The sequence below is a fragment of the Cynocephalus volans genome, chromosome 11, assembly GCF_027409185.1.
Source record: "Cynocephalus volans isolate mCynVol1 chromosome 11, mCynVol1.pri, whole genome shotgun sequence".
In the NCBI taxonomy this organism is placed as follows: Eukaryota; Metazoa; Chordata; class Mammalia; order Dermoptera; family Cynocephalidae; genus Cynocephalus; species Cynocephalus volans.
In genome coordinates this window covers 11,420,732-11,439,404 of record NC_084470.1, presented here as the reverse complement: position 1 = coordinate 11,439,404, position 18,673 = coordinate 11,420,732, and the positions used below count along the sequence as shown (strand labels likewise).

The 18,673-nt window shown below is 40.3% G+C and overlaps 1 protein-coding gene across 1 annotated transcript in view; it reads right to left on the bottom strand.

The window, feature by feature from the left end:
• Window positions 1-18,673, bottom strand: part of CFAP61 (cilia and flagella associated protein 61) — a 300,780-nt gene that overhangs the window by 73,159 nt on the left and 208,948 nt on the right. Inside the window, 1 exon segment of the mRNA XM_063113349.1 lies at window positions 10,942-11,234. Within this exon segment, the coding sequence (XP_062969419.1) occupies window positions 10,942-11,234 (293 nt within the window).

The window sequence follows — 18,673 nt, the reverse complement described above, 5'->3', positions numbered from 1 at the left end:
CTAAAAACTTGTCATATTGTGCGTGTGTGTGTGTGTGTGTGTGCGTGTGTGTGTATGTGTGCATGTGTATATGAGACAGAGAGATTGTCTTTCATATAAAGTACAAATTAAGATCACCCAGCATTACTCTTTTTTTATCACTCAATCTAGACATCCAGTGGACTAAGGATGCCAAGTGATGGAATATCAACCACAAGACTAAATATTTTTTCCCGGGAAGAAGGTTTACATTTGTAGAGACCCACCTTCCCCTCATTTTCCTACATTTCAAATAGCTCTAGTTCAGCCTCCTCCTGTCTTCCTCCTCCTGTGACTAACACTTAGGTCTCTCTAGGCTCCTTCTTGGGGTTACCTCACCCAGTATTGAGTCTTGAGATTGCCCCATTCCTAGCTTCTTAGACCCGGTAAGCTGGTCCCTGCAGGATGCCCCAGAGAGGACGAGAGCTCCATCAGCCTCAGTATCTACCAGGTCTGGGCTCCTGCCTCGTTCCTTCCTGCCCTGGTATGGCAGACAGTCATTTAAGAAATATTTATGGTGTACCCACCACATTCCAGTCACTGTGCCAAAGAGGGGCCCTCTGCACATGCTCCTTAGGCATTATCTCTGTGCCCCCTCCATTCTCTGCCCAAATGTCAATGCTTTCTCATGCTCATCTAGACATCTTCCATATCAATGTTGAAAGTCACTAAAGTAGTCCAGGTTATTTGTTCATAAGTCTTTAGTTGTTGTTGAAGTAACTGAAGCAAGTTCAATTATTTTTATCTTTACCTAAATATAGTTTGCCACCTTATTACAAGCATGCTAAAACATGAGCATAAGACGTGGTCCTAATCACATTGATAGCCACCTCCCCACTTCCTTCACATGCCTGCTTTACCCAACTCACCTGTCCTATCCTGTACAGACATCAGCTGTTCTGGGCCAGAGGTGCCCTGTCCCTTCCATATCCTGTTCCCACACCCATGAATGCTGCAAGGAGCCATCTGATCCCACAGTAGCCACTAGTCACGTGTGGCTATATAAATTTAAATCTAAATTAATTAAAATTACATAAAGTTACAGATTCAGTTTCTCAGTTGCAGTAGCCCATTTCAAGTATTCTATCGCTACAGGTGGGTAGTGGCTGCCATGTTGGACAGTGCAGACATAGACCATTCCCATCACTGCAGAGGCTTCTACTGGACAGCTGGACTCAGATCCATTGTCTCTGTGATGTTCTTTTTTCTCCCTTAGGGAGCCAGCATGCTCTTTGCCCTGTTCCCTGTCTCTACTCACTCAGTTATCTAATCCCATTCCAGTTACTCCCAGTTACTCCCATCCCAGGTGGCTTTTTTTTCTTTCACATCTTTTTAAAAATTTTTCTGCCTTGTAACTCTTACCCAGTGACCACAGGAACATATATTTCTGAGTCTATAACTCTGAATCTTTCTGTCTTCCCACACCCCTTTTCTCTCCCCCTCTCCTGTCCTGCCTATATAAAAATAGATTTCCCACCCATATAAAAATATAGAAAGCCACTTCATTTCAATTTAAATTATGTGAGGGTAAGTTCATGGAAAGATTCATATTGTCTTTCCATTCTATTTTTCCAGAAACTTTTTGAAGTACCCTCGTATATAAAAAGCAGTGCTATCAACCTCTTTAGCCTTTGAAAATGCTCAGAAGTCTACTTCAGCATCCCCACAAAAGTTCTCTTACCTACCCAGTTTTCTTTTTCTAATTAAACCTACTTTTTGTTAAGTAGTACATTAAATTTACTGGTTCTTGTTTTCCTGAGTTTTAAAGATTATTAGAATTTCGGTAGTGTTTATTTATACTGTTTTGGTGTAGGCATTCACAATTTTGGCTGCATTTGGGTTTCACAGTAATTTGTCAACTAGACTGAAAACTAAATAAGCAAATCTAACATTGTTAATAGAACATGTGTTCTAAGTTACAGATTTCCAAATACAACCCATGTGCTGCTGTAATGCTAACTAAATATTATGTATTGGGGAAAACTATGAAGTGGAAATGTCTGGCCACGTTGATGTTATGAGTAAATATTTCATGATCACTTACACTGATAATTCTGATTAGGGAGATGAAAACTCCCTGGTTAACTGGAAACTATTAGGCCTCACAATCAGCTTAACATAAGCACAGCCATGTTGACTACCCTGTCATCATGCCCCCCACCCCCTCCCTTTCCCTTAAGGTCAGTGCATTCCCAAAAGAACATCTTGTACAAAACAGGAAAACCATGAAGCCATTATAGAATGCTGAGTGCTCAGAATAGTTGCTCAACCCCCTCCCAGACAAACCCTATAAAGCCTCTGCTAGTCTGTATGAGGGCAGAACACTGATCTTTCAGGTTTTTCTCCAGGTTCGCTGGAGTAAACTCCCTTGCTTGATAACATTTGGCTCAGAATCTTTTATTCTGTTTGTCTCACTGACCTAACAGAAACAAGGTGGGAGTCAGTGATCCGATAACCTCATTCATTCACTGATACAGATAAACACTTCTTGTGCCAGTCACTGTGCAAAGCCCTATAAATATATTGGTAAAAAGAATAAATACGAAGCTTACAATCTATTTGTAGGAATGGATGCCAACAAAAAGGGAGAGACTTCCTCAAGAGGCAGTGTAACTGAGATCTAACCTGGCAGCTGAACCATCTGGTGGGAGCCCAGGAGGCACTACCACCAGGCAGGATATGTCAAAGCCTTGATGTGGGATCAAAACACTAACATTAAGAGAGTTCTGCTCCTGATATGGTGGCATAACTCTCCGAGACTAGTCATCCCACTGATAATACCTACAAACTCTGGTCAAATTACAAGAACAGCCACCTGACGATTCTGATGAGTATTTAAAAGTAGGTAGATCATGTAGGGTAGTAGAAACTTGGAACAATGACCAGTATGGAGATAATTTCCCTTATTTTAGAGACTTTTTAAAGAGAGTGGACTGTAGTCATGTTATGCTCTAATAGAAGAATAGAGATGATAGAGAAAATAGTCAGTGAACTTGAAGTTATATCAATAGAAATTGTCCAATCTGAAGAACAGGGAGAGAGAGAAAAAAAAGAGATTGGAACAAATGTACAGTATTAAAGCCCTAGGGGACAATATCAAAAGCTCTAAAAGAGGGCCGAGCCCGTGGCGCACTTGGTAGAGTGCGGCGCTGGGAGCGCTGTGACGCTCCCGCCGCGGGTTCGAATCCTATATAGAACTGGCCAGTGCACTCACTGGCTGAGTGCCGGTCATGAAAAGGACAAAAAAAAAAAAAAAAAAAAAAGCTCTAAAAGATATGTAGTTGGAACCCCAGAAAGAGAGGAGAGAAGAATGGGGCAAGAAACAATGGCCAAGAACTTGCTAAACCTAAGTAAAAGTTATAAATTTATAGATTCAAGAAGCTCAGTGATTTACCCAAACAAGATAAATTCAAGAAAAATCTCACCTAGAGACATAAAACACAGAACACCCACAGCATCAAACTGCTGAAAACCAAAGATAAAGAGAAAATCTTGAAAGTAACTCGTGGAAAATGACACATTACATACAGGGGAACAATGTTTTGAATGACTACAGATTTTTAAATCAAAATGCATGGATATCAGAAGATGGTGTAAAAACATCTTCAAAGTGTTGAAACAAAAACCTGTCAGTCCAGAATCTACACCCAGTGAAAATGTCCTTCAATAATAAAGGCAAAATAAAGATATTTTCAGATAGAGGAAAACTAGACAATTAGTTGCTAGCAGACGTACAATACGAGAAATGCTACAGAAAGTTATTCAGGCTGAAGGGAGACTTGGATTTTCAGATATAAAGAATGAGCAATAAAATTAGAAAATATCTTAGTTCTTTAAAATATATACGACTGTTTAAAACAAAAATTACATTATTTGTCTTGTTGATTTTTCAGTATGTGTACATGTGGTACAGGCGATGACTATGAACAAAATGGATCCCCAGGGAGTGGGGAGAAGGACCTGTACAGCTGCAAAGTTTTCACATTTTATATGAAATGGTACAATATTAACTCTATCGAATGTGAAAAATTGTTATGTGTGTTATAATCCATAGAGCAATCACTAAAAATAAAATAAGATATAACTGAAAAGCCAATCAAAACAGAATACTAAGAAATACTCTAATAATCCAAAATAAAGCAGGCAAGGGGGAACATAAGGGCAAAAAGCAGAGGGAATAAACAGTAAACAATTATAAAATTGTAGACCTAAATCTAATTATGAGTGACTACATGACATATTAATGGCTTCAGCACTTTAATTAAAATGCAGAGATAGTCAGAAAGGATAAAAAAGTATGTGGTAGGTAGAATCTAAGATGGTCCTGAAGATTCCCACATCTCCCTCGGAGCATGGGTGTGAACTGTGCATATGGTGATGTGATGTTATATGGCACAGGTGACTTTAAGAAAGGGAGATCATGCTTGGTGGGTCTGATTTAGCCAGAAAAGCCCCTAAAAGGGACCAGGCTTTTCCAGAAGAAGGGGATTAAAAGTGTGAGGGGCATTTGATATGAGGGAGATCCTCTGTTGCTGACTTGAAGATGGAAGGGATCATGTGGCAAGGAATGTGGATGGTATCTAGGAACTGAGAAGGCCCCTGGCTAAGTCATAAAGGAAATGGGGACCTCAGTTCTCAGCTGCAAGGAACTAAATTCTACCACAACCACATGAGCTTGGAAAATGACTCCAAACTCTAAATAGAACACAGCCTGGCTGGCACCTTGATTTTAGCCTTGAGAGTACCCTCAGGAGTCCCTCAGCAGAGAAGCCAGCCAAACCATGCCTGTACTTCTGACTTAGAGAACTATGAGGCAATAAATGGATGTTGTTTTATAGGCTACTAAGTTTGTGGTAATTTGCTATGTAGTAATAAAAATATTAATACAATTTACTTTATGATACCTACAAGAGACACACTATACCTAAAGACACAGATAAGTAGAAAGTAAATGGATGAAAAAAATATACCAGAAGGATGGAATAACTATATTAACATCAGATAAAGTGGACCTTAAGATAAGGGATATTATCAAAGATAAAGAGGGACATTTCATCAGGACAGAAGGCACAATTCATGAGGTAGATATAACAATTGTAAATATTTGAGTTTAATAAAAGGGCCTCTTAAAAGATAAAGCAAAAACTGACAAAAATAAGGGGAGAAATAGAAACTTCCACAATTATAATAAGAGATTTTAATATCCCGCCCCCAGCAATTGATAGAACTAGACAAAAAGTATCAATAAAGACATAGGAGAGATGAACTATCAATCACATTGAACTAATTATTATTTATGGAACACTATATCCTACAAGCACAGAATACATATTCTTTATATGTTCACAAAGATAGTCCATATGCATGGACATAAAACAAGTCTCAATGAATCTCAAAGGACTGAAATAATAAAGAATATGTTCTCTGACCACAAAAGCATTAAATTAGAAATCAATAAGAATATGATATCTAGGAAAACCTCAAATATTTGGATATTAAACAACACACTTATAAATAATCCAAGGGTCAATGAAGAATCACAGGGAGATTAGAAAATATTTTGAACTAAATGGTAATAAAAATTTAACATATTAAAATTTATGGTAGCCAGTTAAAATGTAGAGAAAAACTTATAGCTTAAATGCTTATATAAATCAATGACCTAACGTTCTACCTTGAGAAACTAGAGAAAGGGCAAAGTAAATCCAAAGCAAGCAGAAGGAAGAAAATAATTGTTAAAAGCAGAATCAATGAAGGAGAAAACCAACAGATAATAGAGAAAAGTAACAAACTCAAAACCTGGTTCTTTGAAAAAAAATCAATATAATTGACAAACCCTTATCTAGACTTAGAGAGAGAGAGAGAGGAAAAGAAAGAGACAGAGAGATTGAGAGACAGATTGAACACAATTCACCAATATCAGAAATAAATGAAGGGTTTTACTACATATCCTAGACATCAAATAGATAACAAAATAATATATGAACAACTTAGTGCTAACAAATTTGACCAACTTGAATGAAATGTGCAAACTTCTTAAAAAATACAACTTTTATCAAAATTGACATAAGAAGCAGCAGAAAATCCAAATAGCCTTATATCTAGCAAAGAAATTGAATTTGTTGTAAAATAAATCTTCCCACAATATGAACTATAGGCCCAGATTGCTTCACTGGTTAATTATATCAAACATTCAAGGAAGAAATAATATGAGACTTACACAAAATTTTTCAGAAAATAAGGAGGGAACATTGCCCAAATTATTTTATGAGGCCAACATGGCGCAAATATCAAAATCTTACAAGGACATTACAAAAACAAAAATTATAGACCAATACCCCTCATGAATATAGGTCCGAAATAGTTTCAAAAATTCCTAAAACATATTAGCAAATAAAATTCAACAGTATATAGAAGAATAATACATCATGACTAACTAGGGTTTATTCTAGAAGTGTAAGGTTGGTTGAAGATTTTAAAAAATCAATCAATGCAGTTCACTGTATTAAAGAATTAAGGAGAAAAGAATATGATTTTTTTCCAGAGATACGGAAAATTCACTTGACAAAATTCAACAGCCATTCAAAATAAAACCTCTGAAAAAACTAGGAATGAAAGGTTATTTCCTCAGTCTGATAAAAGACACCAAAGAAAAACCCACAGGCACCCTCCTTCATATTTAAGGATGAAAGTCTGAATGTTCTTTACTGAGATATGGAACAAGGCAAAGATGTCTATTTTGCCCACTATTATTCAACACTGGAGGGCCTAGCCAGTGGAATAAAGCAAGGAAGTGGAATAAAAGACCTAAATAGTAGAAAAGAAGTAAAACTGTCCCTATTTGCATATGTTTACATATCTAGAAAGCAACAACCAGACTAATAAGTGAATTTAGCAAAATCTCAGGTTACAATGTTTATACACAAAATCAATCGCAGTTTTTAATCAATTAGAAAAAAACTTCTAAAAACACATTTATAATAGCTCATATACTTCATAGAAGGAGACAAAGCAATCTCCAAATAACCACATTGATAGAGTTTGGATGTGTTGTCTCCCCAAAAGTCACATGGAAATCTGATCCCCAATGTGGTAGTGTTGGGAGCTGTTTGAATCATGGAGGTGGATCCCTCATGAATGGATTAATGCTCTCCCTGGGGGGTGGGGGTAGCGAGTGAGCCCTCATTTACTAGTTCCCACCAGAGCTGGTTGCTTAAAAAGATGCTGGCACCTCTTCTCTTCTCTCTCTCTCTGTCTCTCTCTCTCTCTCTCTCTCTCACTCACTCTCTTTCTCTCTGTCTCTCTCTCTCTCACTCAATCTTTTTCTCTCTGTCTCTCTCTCTCTCTCACTCTCTTTCTCTCTGTCTCTCTCTCTCTCACTCAATCTTTTTCTCTCTGTCTCTCTCTCTCTCTCTCACTCACTCTCTCTCACTCACTCTCTCTCTCACTCACTCTCTTTCTCTGTCTCGCTCTCACTCACTCTCTTTCTCTCTGTCTCGCTCTCTCTCTCTCTCACTCACTCTCTCTCTGTCTCTCTGTCTCTCTCTCTCTCTCTCTCTCTCTCTCTCTCGCTCCCTTGCTCGCTTCCTCTCGCCATGTGATCTGCTTGTATGTGCAGGCTGTCTGCTGCTTTCTGCAGCTTGAAGCCCACACCAGATGCAACTGTCCCCAAACTGTAAGCCAAATAAGCCTCTGTTCTTTATAAATTAATCAGTCTCAGGTATTGAGCAACACAAAATGGACTAACACACACATGAAAGGATGCCCATCATCATTAATTATCAGGAAAGCACCAATTAAAAACACAACGATACACCATGCCCTGCCCATGAGAATGGCTGAAATTAGAAAGACTGACTGTACCAAGAGATGACAAGAATGTGGAGCAACTGGAACTCTCATGCACTGCTGATGGAAATGTAAAATGGTACAGCTACTTTGGGGAGCAATACAGTAGCTTCTTAAAAAGGAAAACATTCACCTACCATATCACCTAGCCATTGTTTAAGTATACAGCTAAGAGAAATGAATATATATGTCTACACAAAGACATGTACAAGCATGTGCGTGGCAGGAAAATGAATAAACCAGATGTGGTATATCCATACAATGGAATAATACTCAGCCACAAAAAGGAATGAACTATTGACATATGCAACAATATGGAATCTCAAAATCACTATTCTGAGTAGAAGAAGCCAAATTTTAAAACAATGGTGCATAATGTATGATACCAGTTATAAAAATTGTAGTTTTAGCAGGTACATACACTTATGACAATGTCTGTTTCCAGGGCTGCTGTCACAAAGTACCACAAACTGGGTAGCTCAAAACAACAAAAGTGTATTCTCTCACAGTTCTGGAGACTAGAAGTCTAAAATCCAGGTGTTGCCAGGACCATGCTCCCTCCACAGGCTCTGGGGAAGAACCCTTCCTTGCCTCTCCCAGCTTCTGGAGGCTGCTGGCAGTGCTTGCCATTCACGGCTTGTAGCAGCCATCACTCCCATCGCTGATACTTCTTCCTTGTGTGTCTCCTCTGTGTCTTCAAATCTCTCTCCCCACACAAGAACACCAGTCACTGGATTTAGGGCTCATCCTGATCCAGGATGAACTTCTATTTAGTTCATTACATCTGCAAAGACCTTATTTCCAGGTAAGTTCACATTCGCTGGTCCTGGGGGTTAAGACTTCAACATGTCTTTTTGGGGGACATAATTCAACCCTTAACACCATCACCACAGTCAAGATAAGGAACATATTAATCCCCACCAAAAGTTGCTGAATGCCCTGGCAGATGCCACCCAAAGCAGACAGTAAGAGGAATTAATACCCTGACTTCTCCCTTCCTGTTTCTCATCTCCCACAAGGACAAACTATAGGCTAATACAAAAGAAAATCAGAGAGTAACAGAGCCTGGGAAATGTCATCTGCAAGGGTCATTCCTTGTGATGCAAAGTAGGGCAGGGGAAGGTAGGAGAAAGGATCTGACAGCAAACAGGTCAGGGTCTGAAGGTGCACTGGATCACGGCAGGTGAGAGAGCATCTGCCACACATCTTTGCCCTGACTGATTCTAATCTGCGGTTGGAAGAAAGGGTCAGAGGGGCTGATAGAGAAACTGTAGTCAGGGCCGACCCCGTGGCGACCTCGGGAGAGTGCAGTGCTGGGAGTGCAGTGACGCTCCCGCCGCGGGTTCGGGTCCTATATAGGAATGGCCGGTGCGCTCACTGGCTGAGTACTGGTCACGAAAAAGACAAAAAAAAAAGAAACTGTAGTCAGTGGGATATTTGGGGAGGTTTCCATAGGCCTCTGCTTCCTCAACAGGGCATGTGCTCACCTCCAGAGGTTCCCACGATCATCATTTGGGGGAAGAGAGGGATTTGGGTAAAAACATTTTGAATTTTCCTATCTTAAATAGGTGTTGTGACATACATGTATAGACAATATCACTTTTAAAATAAAGTGAACTTCTGTCTTTTTCACTGTTACATCCCTAACACCTAGGACAGAGCCTGGGACCTAGTAGGGGTTCAATTAATATCTGAGGAATGAATGATTAAATGAATGTATCACAGAGCAGAATACAGAATTTCCATGGATCTCAGGATAAAATGAGAGATTCCAGAGAAATCTCTTGTGGTGGGGATCTGCTTTCAGCCCCTGTGTAGACTCTGGGTTGAGAGGGGTATGAAGGTCACCAGCCTCAACCCTCTAAGGGGTTGGGTGAGGGTCCCTGACTTAAGCTGGCCACCCCCTACTTCCAGGTAAGGAACTGCTATACGCCCCTACCGCTAAGTGGTTGGCCCACTAGATGTACCACAGCTGCTAACACATGCCCTTGACCTATACAGTTCCAGTCCTCACACTGACCTCGGCCTCCCCTTTGTGTGTGGTCCCCTGCTTTTTAGTTAGATTGACCGGCCCCTTCCCTCCCTCCTTCCCTCTCTGAGGACTTCTAATCTCCTGAGCTGGAAACTCTGAGGACGTAGGTTGGAAGTCAGGCTCTTACTCACCCCCAAAAGCAAGCACTCCCTGTATCCGCATCTTCAGAGTCTCTGTGCCGTGGGGAAACACCAACTATCCCTATTTCCAGAATCTTGAGAGCTTAATGCAGCATAAACTATGGGACCTGGCTGGGATCCCAGCACCACCACTGACTTGGCACCATAGTATCCTCATCTGTAAAATGGGGATGCTTCCCTTTATAGGGCTGTCCTGACGAGGTGACAGAATGTGTGGCAAGCACACAGCACCATGCCTGGGACACAGCAAGCTCTCAGTAAATGGTAGCACTTTTCAAATCTTTGACACTCCTTCCAGGAAGAGGCAAAGTCAAATTCCCCTCTCCTTGAATATGGGCTGGCCATAGTGACTTGCCTCTAGCAAACAGAATGTGGTGGAACGACACTGCTTGACTTCTGAGGCTAGGTCATAAAAGGTGACACAGCCTCCCTATCTCTCTGTCTGTCTCTTTCTCTCCACTTACCCTTAGAACCAAGCCACCATGCTGTGAGAAAGCCCAGTCTCATGAAGGCACCATTTATAAGTGTTCTGGGCAAAATCTCAACTGAAGTTGATCCAGCCCCAGCAGCCAGACATGTGAGTAAACAGGCCTTCTAGATGAATCCAACACCACCCACTGTCCAAGTCTTCAACTGCATCAGAGACCTCGAGTGAGAACTGCCTGGCTGAGCCCAGTCAAACCCCCCCACCAGAAGAGAAAATAGTAACAAATGATTGTTGTTGCTTTATGCCACCAACTTTGGGGTGGCTTGATACTCTGCAAGCGATAACCTGAACAGTTAGAAAACAAAACCCCAAATCTGTGGCTATAAATTCACTACCCACTATTTTTCGGTTCCGAGACCCCTGAAAAGTGACCACCCTCCCCAGCTGGACAGTAAAGTCCCCAGGGACAGGCTTACAGAGCACTGGAGTCTGAAAGGCTTGGTGGGTGTGGTGAAACAGGAACTGTGGATGGGGTCGGGGGACAGGCCCTCGTTCCACTGAGCCAGGATCTCGTCCTGGTAGATGGTCACTCTGGCTGCCCTGAGTGCCTCGTTCACTGCACTTTCTACCTCGTAGTTGTTGATGCAGGTGACGGCTGAGGTGGACGGGGGCTGCACGAGGTAGATGCAGGCGCCCCTCACGCCAATGTTTAAGAGCATTTCCACTGTGGTGTAAGCATCAATTGTATTCCCATAGACAATGACATTCCCTAGGAAAGGAGAGAAAATGCTAAGACATATGATTAAAGACAAACAAACAAACAAACAAACAAACAAACAAACAAACAAAAAACCTTATTAGTCAGTTGCTCATAATGCCGAATTGCTCCGTATAACCCTCTCATTTTTCAGCTGCAGGAAGCCAGGGGTGTTACCTAGCAACAGCGACCAAGATAATTTACTAAAGAATTGGCACAAAACATCCCACAAAGTAGTCAAGTACTTTTAACGAGAAGTAGGACATTCATTTATGTTTCTGTAATTTGAAAGTTGAAATTATGCTGAATGAAGCTGTCTAGAATAAAGCCTTTTATCTTGTTTTTTTGTTCCCTATTTGCTACACTTATTAAGGAAACAAAATGACTGAAGTTCATGATACACACAAGTTCTTCCTAAGAGATGAAAGGACAATGGAAAAAATATTCATGTGCATGATGTTACTGACATTTTAATATTAAAATGTTGAACTAGGTTGATTTCTAGGAAATTTTTCCATTTTTGAGAACTAAAGACTAGAACACTCTGCTTTTCAACAGATGATTTTATATTCAAATTCTGACTTTAGTATCAAGAATTTAATGTTTCAAGACCTGTCTAGGGACTGAAGGGTCTTATCTAGGTCAGGAAAAATAAAATCACGAAATAGTCTTGGAAGATCTCCCCTGTGTAAGAGCATTGTGATGGTGCCAGTCTACACCATTTATGTACATTTCTCAAGAGTACCATAGAAGCAATCACACATCCTATTCTGTTTCATCAGTTTTAAGATCAATGCTACTAGCAGATGAATGAAATGTAGTTTATACTATTTTTGACATGGAATTGGCATTTTTACTTTTCCACAAAGAAAGAAACTGCCATAGACTCACTCTTCAGGTAGGAAAAACAATTTTTCCTCAAAATGCATCCTTTATTTAATCTCTCTCTATTTTTTACCCATTATAAAATGGTATGAAAAAGAATTTTACAAGGCAAAATAAATGGTAAGTGAATTCATTCAATTTGGTTGAAGAAATATGCAAAAATCAATTTCAATCCAAAATCGAAAGGAGGTATCATGGCTTGTCTTATTTGCCTAAGAAAAATATGCTAGAATAATTTTCAGATGGTTTCTCTGAAGGTAACAACATCTAGAAGGTTCTCCCATACTCCCTGCCCTTCAACCATGGAAGGCAAGAGGCCGCTGAGTGAGGGAGTGGGATCCTTTCTTCCTGCCTTCACTAGGATGCTCCAATTCTGTGGCTGTGATTTTCTCTCTATTCAGATGCTCTAATGCAACATTCCTCAGTGAGTGGCATTTTTCTTGGCTGAAAGAGACAACATTTTGTTTAAATTACTGAGGTTCCCACCTGCTGCAAAACATGAATCTTAGTGGTCTGGCACAACAAAGAGTCAGCCTGCCAGGAAAAGCAAAACCTGAACCTAAAATCATCAAAGGTTTGAGATCTTCTACCATTCTGAAATATGCATGCCAAGGCAATATTCACTTTCAGTTGAACAAATTTAAGTGTTTAGGTCCCACACAACCCAGAGTTTAATATTTTTCCAGTCTCCTTCATGTTAGCTATTAGCAGCTGTACTGTGAGCTGGGCTTTTTCATGATAGGCTCAAGAAATCCTGGCAATGCCACACTGCTTGGGTCTGAAAAGCTGTACTAGCTAGCAAGGGTTGCCCACAGATTGCAGGCAGCTCGCGAGGAGCTTCCAACCAAAGGTAATACATGCTACAAAACCTCTAACTTTCAAATTAGAGGTTTATTTAGAGATATTCTACCTTCTCAAGAGTTTCAGCTATCCTTAAGTTTAATTTGAAACAAAATTCCCTAACAAAGATATGAGACTTTGGTTATCACAATAGTCAGCCACAACAGTGCCACATAACAAATCACCTCAAAACCCATCAAACAACCCTCCGCGTGTTGTGGGTTGCTGCACTCATCTGTGGTGGGCTGACATCAGATGATCTGGCTCCAAGCTGTGGTTGGCTCCGTGTGTGTTTCAACCTGGCAGCTAGCTACCTGGGCCATTTTCTATTTACGGTAAAATGCAGGAGCACAGAAGGGCAGGCACCACCGCTCCAGCACATTTCAAGCCTCTGACCGTATCACATCCACCGACATTCCATCAACCAAAGCGCGCTGCATGGCCTCGCCAGTGGTCAAGGGAGTGGGAGGTCCACTCTGCCCACACAGGGAGGGGCGGGGGAATGAATATTTGCTGAACAATAGTCCAAACCATCACAATCATATATTAAATGATTGTGATTTCATCTAAACTTTTCACTGAAACATGCTTTATATAATTACTTAGCTATATTTCTCATACCCATAAAATATAATAGAATCTCATTACAATATATTCTGTTATGAAATAAGAACATTTTACAGGTCAAATCACATCTCTCCACAAATATAGCAAGATTTTTATATAAAAGACAAAATTTTATTTCTAAACATCATGTAAAAGTTGGCCTGTTACTCTTCGCCAGTTCAATCTCTCACTTTTCAAACGCCGCCTCTCTGTGGAAAATTATCTTCCCATCATTTTTGTACAACTGCCAATTCCTTATACACCATTTCTCACTCTTAGTTTGTAAAGAATTTTTAGATTCAACTCGTGTTTATCTCTTGACTCCTATATGCCAGGCACAGTTAGAAACTTTTCTACACAATCTTTTATTATTATTATTAACAATAACAATAACACTTAGAGTTGTTAACAGTAAATTGGCTTCACTCAAATGCCTATAAATAATTTTTTTCATAAGCTGACAGCAAAAATATAAGCATGCCAATAATTCATAGAATAACCAGTCTTTTATTTGGGGGGATCCCCAGAAAAGACTAGTAGATAAAGAGTTGATTATTCATTTTGGGACAAATAAACCTAGGTGTGCAAATATGATTACTTATATTTATCAGGGTAACTTTACTAGCACGGGGGGCTTGGAACTCGTGCTTGTGAAGCCCCCAGTTAAGGCCTCACCACAGCCTGCTCATAGGCAGGCCTGGGCCCAGCAGAGGGTCCAGCTTCCAGCCAGGGGAGGTCACAGCAGGCACGGGTGGTCTCAACCCTTCTTTCCCACACTCACCATGGCTGGCACACAGCAGCTTCTCTGTGGGATGATTTCTTTGGACCGTAAGATCCATGTTTACCGTTTCCACTGTTATCCCTGGAGGCCTGCACAGTGCCTGGCCCACGGCGGACGTGATCAGATGTTTTCTGACTGAATATGTGGATGAGTCCTTGAGGTTTACCAGACTGCTGATCCTAAGACTTTTTCCTTGCTAACTGGACCTTACTTTTGGGCCCTCTACTCATTTGGCACAGAATGACCTCACTGTGGCCAGGTTTTCCTTCTACATATTTCTACTTGATGTTCACAATGAAGTTGGAACTATAAGAAATATCCAACCACAGGATGGGTTGTGTACCTGAGATGTGTAAGACAAAAACATGTTCCTCGTAACAATATTAGATCTGGTTATTAGGTTTCCAGTATAGCTCACAAAATCTTACCTCATTCCAAAATGTAACCAAAATAATATTATTAATAATATTATTGCCATGTTGGTGGTGTTTAAACTCAGAGAAGCAGGAAATCACATCTTCTATGTGCTATTTAAGGAAAGGCAGATGTTGAGTAGATAGAAGAACAGATTTGTAAAGATGTTGAAGGGAACTTCTGGGAGTTTTTAGGAGTTTAGGAGGTTTACACACTGGTTTTCTTTCAGAGGCTATGACTTCAGATCATAGGGGTTTCTTATATTTTATATGGATGATAGAAGTTGTATAACTAGTACGTCACAAGGGCTAGGTCAGTTTTTGACTGAATCAAGGAGGAAAGATGGGGAAGGAAGGAAATAGAGACAGAAAGAAAGAGGGGCAGAGAGAACAGTGAGAGATTCAGAGAAACAGATTTTCCTCAATCCCTGGGTAACAGAAGAAAGAGTTTTAATGTAGGTGCTGCTGAAAGCGCAGGTGGAATGAACTGAAGGGTAAGTAAATGATGACCGAATAAGGGGAAACACGACGTTGGCTTTGCCTAGGGGAGATGCTGGGGCTGACAGTTGTGTGCCAGCCAGTGCATGCAGCAGGGCGTGTGGGGACCCACTGATGCAGAACACCCTGACCACTGTATAGAGGGGATGAGGCAGCACCGGGTTACTGGTGCCCATGACATATATTCTTTGACAGCATGCTTTTAATAAGCCAGAAAACTGCAGTTAGTTAAAGATGAATGTAATCAATGTAATTCCACCACTTTGTTGCTTTGTAACTAATGGAGTCCCTGCAAATACTTAGAAGGAGGTCACATATTGCAGGGGTTTCCTTCACATAGCTGGGATGTCACATGCATTCTTTTGAAGTTTCTATGCATATATGGAAGAAATAACTCGCAAAAATGAGGATTTCCTTTGGATATCCATTTTATGCTAGAAGATCTGGTCACCATCTTCTTTCCAGCTTAGCGTATTTAACAGGTAAGAAACGACCAATTTTGCCTTTGATCTGATGGGTGACAGAGGTAAAGGGTGGGCTGCCCTACTTTGAAATGGCAAATGATAACTGATGATTATAACACTCTGGGTGAATTTTCAAGAAAGGATAACAGACTATAACCATAGAAGTTTTCAAGGAAGGTCAATCTTTGTTGCTCCTTTTAGGGAACAAATTATGCATTACTATGATTACAGATCTGAAATGGGAGGCAGAGTCCAAGGAGGGCACCAGCAAAAAGTCAGCTGTGTGAAAGCTCCTGAAATTAAAGTTGGCAGAAAGGAGCACCCAGTCGTTCTCTCGCTGCTAACCGGCAGCAGCCTTTCAAACACAATGTGCAAGGTGCTTCCAAGAGGAAGGACGGGCTTCAGCATGGAAGCCCAGCCAGGAGGAGGAGAGGAAAAGTCACGATGTAAATCAACAGCGGAGTGACGTCTCAGTTCCCCACTTCAGACTGAAAAGCACCGAGACTTGCCATTTAAAATGCTGGCATGTGTGTAGAGGTGATCTTTGCGCTCTTTGATTCATACTCTCGGAAGGTGAAAATGAAGACACCAGCAACTTTGATAGTGACTGCCTAAACAAGGCAATCATACTTTAAAGTTCCAACCATAATAAAGCATCCAGATGCAGGAGGTTAAATATATAAATATAAATTTTAAATTTATATTAATCAGGGGAAAAGATGCCAGTTTCATCATCCTGGTTCCTGAAATATTAGGTAATAGTTTCAGGAGTTAGAAAACTCACTAACAATTAAAGGTAAAAAGACTTTATAGAAATGAAAAGCTAAGTTGTTCTTCCTATTAAGTTCAAGAAACAAAAAACAGTGTTAATTTTTTCAGTCATAAACTTACCCTAAGAGTAATGAAACAATCTTTTTAAGAAATTATTTTCAGTAGATGCTAAAAAGGCATTTTATTCTTTTGAACCAAGTGCTTTACTTTTAACCACTTGGAAAGTGATTTTTGCTGCCATTTCATGATCATGCCCAATACTCTAAAGATGAAGGATTCTCCAAGAGGAAAACGATGATTTGGAAAAAAGGGAAGGATTTCCTGATCTGATGATCTGACCATAAAATCAGATCTCATGAGTATAAGAAATAAACTCAGGAGTTATGAACGCAGATATTGATATGAATATTTCTTCATAATTATTACATTAAGGCCAGAGAAAACAAGAATTACATACTACATTTTATAGTTTATGCATTTTTAATTGTTTCTAAGAATATTTACCTATTCTGTTATATTTTAATGAAGAATTGTATTTCCTTTTTCCAGTGCAAAAAAGACATACAGTGGTCATGTATGACCTCATTCATCCTCAGAAGGGGCCCAGGACATAGATTTTATTATTTTCTCCAGGAAACTGAGCACAGAGAGGTTAAGCAATGAGCTCATGATCACACAGCAAGTGGGTGGGTAAACAGGACTCCAACCCTGTGAGTCTAGTTTCAGCACCAGGGCTCACACCACTGCACTACACTTGCAGATGGAGACATAACATGTCACTAACAAAAACCTCTAATTGGCATTTTGTCTGGACAAATATCTCCAGCAAATAACTAGATAATGAAAAAATTTTAAGTAGATATCATAGAATGTATTAAATTATGAAATAAACACTCACTTAAGAAGCATATCATGCCCACAAATAGACCAGAGAATGCTCTTTTTATTTTTTATAAGGTCAAAGAATAAGATTTCTATGTTCCCAAGCCTGACCTGTCCCATTTTTCGCTGCCAAATAAAAAGGGAAGAATATATTAGATATAACATAACAAAGACTTTGTTCGGTGATTCATGCACTGGAATTTTAATGTTATACTTTCCCCACAAACATGCTTTTAATAAGGCAATAAACTGTGTTTAGCTAAAGATGAAAATAATTGATCCATTTCGAGCCATTAAGGCAGTTTTATATTTTTTACTCTACTTTCATCCTACTTTTTATTTTCATGGAAAGTACAGAGGTAATAGCAGCCGACTTTCAATTAGTTTCAATTAATGCCATAAACTGTTATAATGTATCGGGTTGCTGGGCTCTATCAGAACCCCCCAGCTGAACACTCCAGATTTTGTTTGCAGTTGAAAGCAGCATTTGAGCCCTTGACGTCAGCTATTCTCCATGGCACTGGAGCAGTTCTAATGGTTGAGGGTAATTTACATCTATAAACCCATCCCACTCTAGAGCCTAAAAAATGATGTCAATTCCATCACAGGACAACTGTGCTCTCCTTTGGAAGCATAGGACAGAGGAGATAAAACAGCGATTGGGGGGCGGTTATACTTTGTGTTTGTATTTGTGTGTGTTTGCACTGTGTAGAAATTCAGAGGACAGCTGACCTCCTGCTAGGAACACTTGTTGTTCCTGCTACCCATCATCCACTGTCCCTCTTCTAGAACAATCCCTCCACCGTTCTCTGGGAATGAGCCCCTCCCCTCATGTCCCCGTGCTTCAGTAAAGTCAGGCCTGGTGTTTCCCAGGATTCGGGGTGTGGTTTCTGGATGGACATGTCACCCAATCACAGCTAATGAGACACAAAGATTTTTTCTCAGACCTTGTGAGGAGGGCACTGTCCTAGGCTACCTCCCCCTAACTCCCACTCCGAACTATCTAGAAAGGAGGAAATTAACACTGAGGGAGTAAAACTAATGTATCACAAAAAATGTCCACATCCCTTCTGGTGGTATTGGGGTGACATGAATGGAGAGCTCCATCAGACTGTTCAAATGAGCAGGAACGCAGCCCTTTTCCTTGTTTTTCCTGACATGCCAGAATTCTAGTTTCTGGCTTCAAATACCATCTGACTTGGAAATAAGCTACAAGTGGCTGTGCCAAGAGGACCACCAATGCAGCAAAGGTGACCAGTTGCAGTCATCACCTGCATCCATGGCTGTCCCACCTCCACCTGGCCACTGCCA